Source organism: Schistocerca piceifrons, chromosome 5, assembly GCF_021461385.2.
Source record: "Schistocerca piceifrons isolate TAMUIC-IGC-003096 chromosome 5, iqSchPice1.1, whole genome shotgun sequence".
NCBI lineage: Eukaryota > Metazoa > Arthropoda > Insecta > Orthoptera > Acrididae > Schistocerca > Schistocerca piceifrons.
This window is the reverse complement of record NC_060142.1, coordinates 564,662,965-564,675,948: the sequence shown is the minus strand read 5'-3', so window position 1 is coordinate 564,675,948 and position 12,984 is coordinate 564,662,965. Positions and strand designations below refer to the sequence as shown.

Sequence of the window (12,984 nt, the reverse complement as noted above, 5' to 3'; positions counted from 1 at the left end):
CAGGATTCGAACCTGCGACCGTAGCGGCCACGCGGTTCCAGACTGTAGCGCCTTTAACCGCATGGCCACACCGGCCGGCGGTGGTTTCTATATATTTCAATGAATTCTATTACAAACTCTCGAGAACACTGACGAGTGTCGGCCATTTTAATGCCCTGTGCGCACAAATACAAACACTAGACTGAGCAAACAGCTGTTTCGCGTCAGATTTGTGGCGATCTCCTGTCCACAGGCTCCAACTTGTCAACGCAGATGTGGTTTGAACCCACAGATTTGAGAAGTTTCGCTCAAACACACCTCAGGTTGGTGCAAATCTTGTGTCCACACGCAACGATCTGTCTGCGCAGATGTAATGTGCGCAGACATTTGGGCAGACATATCGTTGCGTGTGGACGGGCCTTAATGTCGATATACTGCCATTTGATGGTGATGACTTCTGTTGTTCCGTTATTTGACGTCTTGTGGAAATAATCAGTTTGCTGTTTTATCGTTGTTCGCTCACCAAATTTTGTTTAAATGCTGTTTGTTGCTATTAGTGTTATAAACTGCATCATAAACGTTCATGCAAGGTAGAATTAGAAGTCAATAGATAGTTATTGTTTCTCTATCAGCTAGATATTTCCTTCTTAACCTTCGAAGTAAATTACCCGAAGTTATTCTATATACGTACATTTCTGTTATTTGTAATATGTTTTTATTGTCACTGTATATAAATCGCTTTCGTTCGTTTTATTGTATATTAATTGTAATGTCTGCGACTTTATGGGGTAAGCTATCTTTGCGATTTGATCTCATCGTATTGACATGCTGCACCACCATCACATTCACTACGAACTTCTTTGGCGTTCATTTTCTAGCAGGCCACGTTAGGCAGAGGAGAGCGTTTCCAAAATGGTAAGCTAGTAATCTGTTGCAAATTTACCCATCTCATTTTAGAGTAGTGTTTTCTAGAGATTGTGGAAGAGATATGTATTCCTACAGTGTTTTAATATGGTTATTGTTCTTCTCAGTCTCTCGTGATACCAGAGAAATTCCAACACATTCTTCGTGTCATGGGCACGAATATTGACGGAAAGCGGAAAGTTATGTTCGCAATGACAGCAATTAAAGGAGTCGGTCGACGTTATGCTAATATAGTTTTAAAGAAGGCTAATATTGACTTGGACAAGAGAGCCGGTGAATGCACTGAAGAGGAGGTACGTATGTGAGATGTTGGAGAGATTTAATTCGCCATATGATGAAAAATGGGTAAACTTACGTCGTTTTGCTTCTTTCAGGTGGAGAAGATTGTGACTATTATGAGCAATCCTCGCCAGTATAAAATTCCAGACTGGTTTCTTAATAGGCAGAAGGACATTGTCGATGGAAAATACTCTCAGGTTTGTTATTATAGTTGTTTGACAGTGAAAATGGCAAATTGTTTCACATTGATGCGTTTTGCACACTGTACTTGGTGGAATATTAGTTAAATGTGAGCATGATGGTTGAGTAATTGTATTATTCGAATTTGTCTACTGCGGCCGAGCTTTGACCTTTCTACAGGTTTTACCCCACAGTTCCTTCCATTAGTAAGTTACGTACGATTTAGTACACCAGGACGAACCCCGCTAGTATTTCTGAGCTGGTAATTTTCAAAAGTCTGAACTTTGTTAGATTTTTGAGTTCAGGAAAACAAAGGGGTTCTGTACAATTAAATGTTTAAATTAATCTGATGCATTAGTAAGCTATCACTACGTGTCAGACTGCTACACCAGAGAAATTTTATTATAGAGCATATGCCCTTATCCATAATTTGCAAAAGACAATATTTTTTAGTCTTAAGATATGGACTTCACAAATGTCATGCAATTAGGTGTTCAAGCGTGGTGTATAAATTTGCAGCACTGACTTAATCTCCATTACATGCTTCTGCTCTGTCATTAATACTGTGTATTATAACTAGCACTAAAATGTTGACCACATTTTTAATTAACTATGGGACCAATGGGTAAGTGAAAGGGTCCAGTTCCACCCATCTGTTTTGACCCTTGATGTGAGAGTTGTGTTGTATGATGTCATTGAGAGGCAGCATGTTAGAAATTTTTTGCAAAGTGTAAGTGATGGCGCACTCAGTGTTGCTTGTTTCTAAATTGTTGGAGAGTATTGCAGTATTGACCATAGTGCTGTGTGACGTGATGTTGTCTGAATTATTCTTCTGCCTTGGCAGTTGATTTCAGTGTCATTATTGGCTACTGATTTATTTTTGGTTTTGAAATTGCTAGCTTGTCAATTTAATGGTTTGAAAGTTATTATTTATTTTTGTGTTCAGTACCATCTATGGATGTGAAAAGTCATTGGTTGGTTGCTGTTGTGGGCAGCAACATGGCCTATATATACTCTGGAGAGTTCTCCACGTACATGGTCACTTGGCAGAAAGTGCATAAGTTATTACATTGAGCCAAGTCTTCGCTTCACAAACCAGGGACAAATGTATGTGGCAATGTTTCAGTGGGTGTAGGTAATGGTTATTTCAGTTTGTGTGTGTGTGGGTGGGGGGGGGGGGGGGGAGGGGATAGGAAGACATGCCTGGTTTCATTTCTCTTTGAGCTACATAGGCCAAATGAAATGTTAGATTCCAGATTTTTTTGTGGTTATTGGTTCAGTTTATTCCTGAGGCTTTTGTGTTCGTAATTTTTCGTTATTTGTTTTAGAATGGTGACATTCTGACTATATATTTAGCTTCTCCCTGCCCAAGACCCCCTACTTTCCACCCCATTAATTTTTATTGCTGAAGTGGAATATTTTGCATGGTTTAAATTTTTGTTCATGGGTGTTTTCAGTTACTTTGTGGTTGCCACATTGTGTATATTGGAAACGGGTGTCCATCATTGTGATGACTTCGTGGACACAAAGCAGATGTGCAGAGTTACACACATTTATATTGCTGGGCCATCCCATGTCAAGTTGTTTGATTTCACAAATTCCCGGATGACCATAACATATTTTGCTGAAATTTTGTGTGAACATTCTCACATGTTTTCAGTGATCAGTGTCAGTTTCACGAACATTATTTCAATCCTTATGGAGATAGTCATTTGTTGGACCCCATAGTGCAGCTGTCAGCAGTGGACCCATGAGTTTTCAGCAACTTTTGAGATACATTTTGGAAATATTTTCTTGAAAGAAACAAAACTTGATCGAGTATAACTTTATTTTCTAGCTGGCCTGCATAAAGATGATTTGAAGCAGTTGGCTGAAAATTACTATAAAAAATGCAAAGTTTTGCTTTTTATATCTCCGTAAGTAACTGGGGCAAATGTAAAACTTTGCATGTAACAACTTACTGATACTAGGTCTTAGCATATAAAATTTTACTGCTTTTCAGTTGTTAACAAATAGAGGGCAGAGTTGAATTTCCCTCAATGCCAAAAGTGGCTATTTTTTGTCCACTTCTATAAAAATAGTCATCTGCAAGCTCTTTTAAATCATTTTCATCAAGAAGACTATTCTAAACCACCAAAAATAACTAATTTGCTACTATACAAAGCCACAGAAAAAGTATGTGGAATTACATTGAAAACGGGCATTTATTCTGCAGATACTCAAATTAAATCTGACCTCTCTTATGTTCTACAGTTGGTTAGAATTCGCTATGGCAGACATCAAAAGTCCTGAAGACAGGAAATTAGCTTCGCTGAAAAATTGCAAGTAAGTCTTTGTTTTTAGACCTCTACTGCAGCCAGTTCTGCAGATCCAAACTCTTTATAGAAGTTGATTGGAATAAGGAATAAAATATGAAGAATAGTTTTCTTTTTTGTGGCTGTAATAATTTTAGGAAGACACATTTGAAAAGTAATTTTTTGGGCTCTGTTATCAAAATTTTACCACAAGCAATCCCATCAGCAGTATCTGGCTGGCAGTATAGTTGTAAAGATCTACTGCAAGTTAAGGAAACCTGAAAAAAATTGAAGTAAATATAAGCTCAAGATCCTGAAAGGTATCTCCTCTAGTGTTGCCCTCTGACATTTCAAAGTATTATAAGCTGGGACCATGTGTAAAGAAGCCCTTGCTAGATTTCCTAACCTGTGAAGAAACTCGCATGGTGATGAATGCTGGTTTTCTCACTTTAAAATGAAACAGCAGTGAGTAAACTACGAAGGACCATACCTACACATTTATACAATTTTTCATGTATACGCAAATGTTCCATATTAACAGGAAACTATTGTAACACCACAGTATGCTATACCTTGAACCAGCATTAAACTAGCACATCATTACGCAATACATCCTAATCATTCTCAGCAATGTGAATCAGTTTTAAGAGCCAGGAAGACTGATGTGAAGTTCAAAATTTACACAATGTGGCAGTGGTGCAGAACCTGCAGGTTATTTGTACAGTGTCTGCTGCAACTGTTATGCAGTGATTTTACTAATGTGATCTCCAGTGCTTAGGTAACACATGATTAAATTGTGAAGTTAACCAGTTTGATTCTATAGTTATAGCAGAAAAGCAGTCATGATAAATCTTGATGAGACTATTCTTTTTTGAAGTTCTGAGTTATTCACACTTCTCACTTCGTAGTCATCAAGACTTTCGATGTTGCCTTCCCCGGTGTGGACTACACAGCTGTAGAACCAGGTGCAAACCAGGGTATCTGCCCCAGGCTGCAATTTCAGCAGGGGGCCAAATCCATTTTATTGAGGAAAAACCTTTTTTCACAAAGCGCCCAGCCCACATTGGTCTGTCAATTATTCTTATGATTTTGAAATGCATTGCTGTTGGTTTTTGAATCCCTGGCGCATCGACAAATAAAATTTCTTGCAGACAAAAGGGGACAGAGCTGAACCAAATGAAGCCAAGCTCTTGAATGCAAATCGCTGTTTGTGGGTGGCTGGGTTTGCGAATAATCAGCATTGTTATAATTACTAGTGAAGTCCATATATTCAGACAACCAGAGTGGAAATAAAGGACTAACAGGAATAACAGGTAAGAAAGATTATGTGTTATCTTCTGTGTATCCAAGAAAATGAAATTGTGACAAATTTTTGGCCAGATTGCTACACTAATAAGGGCCGTTTGTACAGACCCTGGTGAGCAGGCCTTTAAGTTCTGTTCAGAAAATGTGCGGAAAATGTGTTTTACGGACATGTAATAATGCCTTACTGTAGAATAAATGCGGGATAACTAAACTGGTGATAGACAAGGTTAGTGAAGTTAACTGGAGAATAAATTTTGACACTGGCAGGAATAGCTACAGAATTAGCGGTGACAAGATTGTTAGAACAAGGAAGGAGAAGAAATGGGGACATCACACAGATTGTGGAAAAATGACTATTCCATATTTATGTAAAAATTTCGTATGACTACTTTTCGATCTCATTCTTAAGAAGCTGGAGCGTATGAATGAAATGTGAAACTATTTTCTAACATAAAACTTTTTGCTTGTAGTAGGTCTAATAGGCATTGATATTGGTACTTCGTGAAATATATTCTCTGGTGTTATAAAAATGTCCATTTGTGTGAAAACTCATTTGGTGTGTTAACAGTTGCTGCAATATTAGATAGGTCTATTTCATTTTATCTAGCAGACAGTGACAAAACACATGTAATCAGATCGAGAAACCACACCAGTCTTGGGTACTATTTGTATCAACGGTTTTTCAGTATTGGATGATATTTCGTTTTTTCATGAAGCAACTTTGATGAGGTAATAGATTCTTTCGCAGGAGGGAAAACAGGCCATGAAAGCTGTAGCAAGATTAGAGAGAAAAAAATGCCAGGACTTACAGATTAAAGAAATATGTACTGCCTTGCTTGTCTCTTGTCTTAACTGGTTTTATGTATCGTATGTTTAATCTTAAGTCATACAAAACAAGTTACTAGCTAATAGGCAACAGAATGCAAATTTTCTGAAGAGTTCATGTTCTTTGTGGTTCTGTTTCAAACTCCCACCTCCATTGACGTTTCACTTAAACGCCATTATCAAACTTGAAAAACCACTTAACGATATATTTTCATTGCTCGAATGTAGAGTGCTCCAGCTATCTTGTTTTCTCTAGTACTAACATCTGTTGAGGCAAAGACCATACTGCAACACACTCGTAGCTCAAGTCAAACGACTAAATCGATAGCCAGACAAAGAGTATAAATTTTTTCTGGTGGACTCCATATATTAATGACTTGTTGCTCTGTATTCGTGAAGATGCAAAGGTAATTCTTTTTGCTGATAAAATTATAGTAATCACATGCAACAAACAAGAATTAGCCGAGGAAATTGGAAACAGTATCTTTCAGAAAATTAAGTGGTTCTCCACAAATGCACTCACTAAATTATGGGAAAACATAACATACAATTCTGTACAGTAAATGGCATAACACCATTGATGAATAGACTTTGAACAGAAGTCTATTGCTAAGGTAGAAAATTCAAAATTTTTGGGTGTGTGCATTGATGAGAAATTGAGTTGGAAGAAACACATTGATCTGCTGAAATGGTTAGTTTCAGTGATTTATGTTATGGTTATTGTAAATTGTGATCACAAAATGTCAGTAAATTAGCCTACTATGCTTATTTGCATTCACTGCTTCCATATTGCATTATGTTTTGGGGTAATTCATCATTAAAGAGAAAAAATATTCATTGCATGAAAGCATGTAATCAGAATAATGGCTGGAGCCCACTCAAGATAACCTTGCAGACATTTAAGAAACTTTGGGTATTCACAGTACCTTCGCCATACAGAAGTCCACTTCTGAAATTTGGTAATAACCATCCCAATTCAAAAATAATAGCAATGTGCATAGCTATGACACTAGAAGAAAGGATGATCCTCACCATTCTGAGTTAAATTGGACTTTGGCACAGAAAGGGGTGAATTATGCTGCCAGAATCTTTGGTCATTTGCCAAATATCATTAAAAGTATGACAGATAGCCAACCAGTGTTTAAATTGTCTGAAGGTGCCGCCAGCTCCAAAAGCTTGCATAATTGCAACCCTCTTTTGTGTGTTTTCTGCCACTGCTTGACGAGTAGTTTTATCTATTCAATAAAATTTTGTTAAAGTTTCTGAATAACTTCTATTCAATAGATGAATTTGTATGCATGAAGTAGTAACTGTGTGTGTGTGTGTGTGTGTGTGTGTGTGTGTGTGTGTGTGTGTGTGTGCGCGTGCGTGTGCGCGCGCGCTCATTGAGAAACGTCGTATTCATGATCCATGAAACAACTATTAATGTAGACGTCTGTATCCCCTGTACATGTTTCATTTGCTGTCGTGTGTTATCAAAGAATTTCTGCAGGGCCTTGTCTCTGTGTGTGTCTGACCTGCCTTCACTGTTTTATCTGTGAAGGCTACCTGTATACATTCTTTACCCAGTTTGTCATTGCCTAATGCTTTCTTCAAAACTCTAAAAAATCCTTGTTGTTTTAAATAATTATAGTCCCATCTGTACAATTTTCTGCTTTTCTGGAATTTTTTCAGCTTTAACTTACACTTCATTACCAGTAATTTGTCAGTCCACATCTGTCACTGGAAATGTCTTTCAGTTTAAAATGTGGTTTTGAGTCTCTTACCATTCTGTAATCAGTCAGTAACTTATCGGTGTCTCCACGTCTCTTCAATGTACACAACCTTTGTTCATGATCTTTAATTACAGCGGTAGTGATTAAATTACTCGGCAAAATAGTACCAGGCAGCTTCTTTCCTTTCTCCCATTACTTTTTTCTTTTCCTTCTCCTTTTCATACTTAAGAATTTCTCCTATTGCAGTCAAATATTCTTCATCCTTAATTATCTTAAATAATTCCATGTTTATTATGCAGTCTTTAAATTTCTTCATCTATAGTTAGTTGGTGTACAAACTTGTGCTAGTGGGTAGGTGTTGGCTTATTTGATTTTGTATTTATAACCCTGTACTTATCTAACCAGAAGCCCTGATCTTAGTTCTACCAGATTTCACTAATTCCCAATATATCCAACTTCTACCTGCTGATTTCCATGATTAAATTCTCTTTCAATTTAGGGAGCCAGCATTGCATGCTCCAGCCTGTAGAATAGCAGTTTGTTTTTCCTGAAGAAAATTCTCCTGAGTGGTCCCTACTTTTAGATCTGACTGGGCAGTTTTTCCCCAGACTATTGTGTCCAAGAGGGTGCAATCGTTATTAAGCCACATAGCAAATCTAAAAGTGCCCTGTAGTCCTGCCTTGCTTTGTTTCATTGTACAAAACAGCAAGGTAGTGTCAGTTTAATAGAAGGCCAGATTAGTCAGTTATTCAGACTGTTGCTCTAGCTACTCTGGGCTCTCCAGATACACCCCCTCTCCACCCCCCTGTGTATCACTTTTTAGAAGACATTTGGCTGCAAACTCACTTGCTTAGCAATGTTTTTGTTGCGCCTGTCTGCAACTTAACATCTCCACTACATGGTGAGTATTGTTTCCATAATGTTCTGATTATTCCATCCTGGATTTCCTGCCTTAGTTAATATGTTCAATTGCAATGTCTAGTAGAAAATCCTAGCAGAAAGGGCTGTTTGACTTGTCAACCATCACAGCTAGGGTATATAACATTTTAAGATATATCACAACTCTACTGTCCTGTATAGTGAAAGTTTAATTCTTGAATTTAATAATGGAGGAAAGTGATAAGGGTGAAAGTATTCTTGCCATTCATGCAAAACTCATTGGTTTACGTATATTTGCTCTTGCATAAATTAAATCCTCATTGTAGAAGATATTGTTAATTGTTGTAGTTAACCTCAAGTTACCTGGACAGCAAGCTCCGAGAAGATCTTGAGAGGCTGAAGAAAATCAGGGCCCATCGTGGAATGAGGCACTACTGGGGGTAAGTTATCCAAATTTCTTAAGGAATGGGGGAAATGAAAATCTCAATTTGTTTTTCTCAGTAACCTATTTCTCTAAAACGAATTATTGAAACAATATTGCCTTGTGAAGTACTTTAATTATAGTAAATCAATGTCATAATTTTCATAATAAAGAACATTGGTAAGTCTAGAGTGGAGCCAGTGGTAGTACTTACTTGTTTGGTGCAGGAATGTTGTCAGGAGTTGCGATGAGGTACGATGGGAAATAGTGTCAGCTGTTCATTGTATGCAGCCATTGAGGGAGCAGCAGGCATACAGGAAGAAATATGAAATTTTGATGTGATTGTAGCAACACTTCAAAAGTAATAGTTCAAAGTATGAATAAAATTGCTACTAGTTTCACCCACAGAAATATCAAGTTGGACAATATCTTAAATTTTCATAAATTTCAGCACTTGCTTGTTTTCTTGCCTGTCATTGGCCACATGAGAATTGGCTACACAAAATTAGACATGTTGCCAACCTGTGAGCAATAGAGAACCACCATCAAGGATACCACTGGCACTCATCTAGACTTTAACCAAGAACATGTAATACCATTAATGAGGTTTGTTGTTGTGGCCTTCAGTCCAGAGACTGGTTTGATGCAGCCCTCCATGCTACTCAATACTGTGCAAGCTTCATCTCCCAGTACCTACTGCAACCTACATCCTTCTGGGTCTGCTTAGTGTATTCATCTCTTGGTCTCCCTCTACGATTTTTACCCTCCACGCTGCCCTCCAATAGTAAATTGGTGATCCCTTGATGCCTCAGAACATGTCTTACCAACCGATCCCTTCTTCTGGTCAAGTTGTGCCACAAACTTCTCTTCTCCCCAATCCTATTCAATACTTCCTCATTAGTTATGTGATCTACTCATCTAATCTTCAGCATTCTTCTGTAGCACCACATTTCAAAAGCTTCTATTCTCTTTTTGTCTAAACTAATTACCGTCTTTGTTTCACTTCCATACATGGCTACACTCCATACAAACACTTTCAGAAAAGACTTCCTGACACTTAAATCTATACTCGTAATGAAGATATTCGTTGGGTTGTATGTGTAAGTGTATCTTTAAAAACTAATAGAATTGAAGCGGTTTATTCATAATGACCCATAATAAACTTCGTAAATTAATCAGTTCGTTTGTGAAAGCCTACATTACTGAAAATGTTCAGCTATAATTTATAACACTTTGATTTTATTCATAAGAGTCAGATATTACTATGGTTTATATGTGAAATGTATTTGATGTAATTGTTTTTCAGCTTGAGAGTGCGCGGTCAGCACACGAAAACAACTGGCCGCAGAGGAAGGACAGTCGGTGTGTCTAAGAAGAAGTAAACTATTCTTTCATGGTGTCTGTACATTGACTTTTTCAAATAAACAAGAAATTCAAAATATGTTGGTGTGATTATAATTCCATATTGCTTGGTTAAAGGTTTTTGTTGCGAATTTTTATTTTGAAAAAATCATTTTAATGCAGTTTCTTGTTGTGGTTGGTCAACTCGGATAGAGCTAAGATATTGGATAATATTGCTGTATTTGATGCTGAAATATTCAAGTTTTCTCATTCTTTGAATCATATAACAGTGATCATACCAGCATTGCAAGGACATTGAGACAAGGTGTGGATGCATTTAATGTACATGCTTTCAGCATTTTGATGGTACATGTTTGTTCTTGTATTTACACTAGTAAATGAGGACAAATACATTGGTGTACTCTTGAAAGGTAAGCAGTAGTTAAGGGAGTGATGCACAGTTCTAGCATGTGTTACTCAGTCTATACATTGAGCAATCAGTGGAGGAAACACCAGAGGATTTCGGAAATGGATTTTAAGGAGAAGTAAATACTTAGATTTGCTATGTTGTATAGTATCAATCTATCTTTTTATTATATTGACATTCCAATATGGAGAGAGAATGTCAAATCAAACACCTTTAAGTGGTATAATTCCCAAACTGTCATTTTTTGGCCACCAGTTTTGTCGATACATTAGGCAATCTTCAGGCTCCTGGCCAACATGTAGGGAGATTCCAACCTTGGTTCTGGTCAAAATGGGGGCTATACTGTTACCTGCAGATCTCCACTTGATATAGTGATCACTTCAAGCGTCATCTGCCAAAACCTGGAGTTTCCATTGTTTGATTTTAACTGGTAGATGTAGAGGATTTAAAATGGAGACTGGCAATAGCAAGAAGTGTTTCTGGAAAAGATAAATTACATTCAACACTAAATTTATTTAAGTGTTAGTTTTTTCTGAAGTTATTAATGCCTTACATGCAAGTGAAAAGTGGATGATACATATTTCAGACAAGAACTGAAAGAGGCCATTTGAAATGTGGTGCTATAGGAGAAAGTTGAGGAATTAGATGGATGGTACAGAAGTTAGTTTAGGTGTAGTAATCATAGAGAGACCAAAGTTTGTGTGTAGTAAGTGCTGAGTTGCAATAGCTTCAGCAGACACACAGGCTATACAACCAGGGAGAGCTACATTAAGCTAGTCTTTTGTTTGAAGACAGCAGCAGCACTAGGCTGATATTGAAAAGGGTGCATTTGGTACTAATAGTAAAGAATAGATATTGTTCCTTTAACCAAAGTGTTACTGGAAGTTTATTCACAGATAATGAACATCAATTGAATGTGTCTAAAGGTTTTCAGTGTATTTTAATCATATTCATACATACGTCATCAGAATGTCAATATTCAATGTAGTTGTGTATTGTTCTTTGGGGGGGGGGGGGGGGGAGAGGAAGCAGCAGTGTTTCGTAAGAGCTGATTTGCTCTAAGTATTGTGGAGAGTAAGGGATGTGTTCCATTGCGACTTCTTACTCAGATGAAATGAATGTTAGCTAAGATTGATAGCACAGGCCAACAAAAAGCAGGTAACTGCTTGGTAGTTACTGTAACCTTTTTCCACTAAATCCATTATCTGACCCCAGTTCTTTCAATTGTATTTGGTTTTGTGACACCAGTTTTAGTTAAATATCAGCAAAAACGTGTAACGAGAATGGATAATTTTTCAATATGAACTAAGGTTGTTGAATTACACGGAAACCTCTATCTCATAAGAATTGTTACCAGCTTATTTCCTTTCTTTGTTCATTATAAAGCATCTAATACAGCAGAGAAAGAACTCGTCTGTCACTGAATTTGCCTTTTTTCAGGGAAAAATCTAGATAACTTCCAAAAGTGAAGTTTGAGACTAAGCAAACAGCCCAACTTAATTTTTCAGCATGTCTAGAACCTAAGAACAGAACTCCTTGAATGATACCTACACATCCCTCTGCCAGTGTTAGGTCCAGCAAACATGACAGTTGTTCCTAAGGTAAAGAACCCACCTGTCAAGGGAAGACAGCATGCTAGGGTTTAAGTTATATATCCTACCTTTTTGACTTCCCCAACCAATCATATTTTCATCTCCAAGTAATGTGCTAATAATCATCAGAGCTAGGATGATTTTGTTCTTTAACTTCCTGTGCCTATCAGCAGTACTAAAAATTTCTCCCGCAGAAAGTAATTACTAGCTAGCTTTATAATTTCCTCAAGTTGATTTATGTTTGGCAGATGAAACTTACGGAGATACCAGTATGCAGAAAAATCTCTGCCTTTGAGTAAGACTTTAATAAACCCTTTAAGTGCAACTTAAATTGTGGCGTGGTAATATAAATTTGAGTCCAAAGTTGTTGTGTGAAAGGGAGCCAAAGAGCACAAACTCAAAGTAATTAAGGGAGATGTATATATACAACACGTTGTCTCAAGAGTTAACATTGGATGTGTCGAAACAGAATAAAGGTTGAAGCATATTGACAAAATCTTCATTACTGAAATACACAGTTTAAGAATTTACTTCTTAAAAATGCAATTCAGCACACCTGTGGCACTCATTTAAAAGATGAAAAAAATTTGCAAGATGGCTTCGCATGTAGACACTGGGATGGCCGCCACTTTGCTGCGGATAATTTCTTTCAATTGCTCCAGAGAAGTCAGATTGAGCGAGCGCGCGCACACACTCTCTCTCTTTTTTAGATTTGGCATATTCCCATATGAGAAACCATTGGGGATAAAATCTGGATGTCCTCGAAAAAGTAGGGACCTATTATTCCTCAAGCTAATGTCACAGCCTATACAGTAACTTTTGG

At 37.3% G+C, this 12,984-nt stretch overlaps 1 protein-coding gene across 1 annotated transcript; it reads left to right on the top strand.

Moving 5' to 3' along the window:
- Positions 1–772: 772 nt before the first annotated feature.
- Positions 773–10,242, top strand: LOC124798486 (40S ribosomal protein S18). The gene is made up of 5 exons (XM_047261924.1): positions 773–894; positions 1,011–1,196; positions 1,278–1,379; positions 8,729–8,820; positions 10,108–10,242. Exons 1-5 carry the CDS (start codon positions 892–894, stop codon positions 10,181–10,183), a joined length of 459 nt encoding a protein of 152 aa, XP_047117880.1. The 5' UTR covers positions 773–891; the 3' UTR covers positions 10,184–10,242.
- Positions 10,243–12,984: the final 2,742 nt, after the last annotated feature.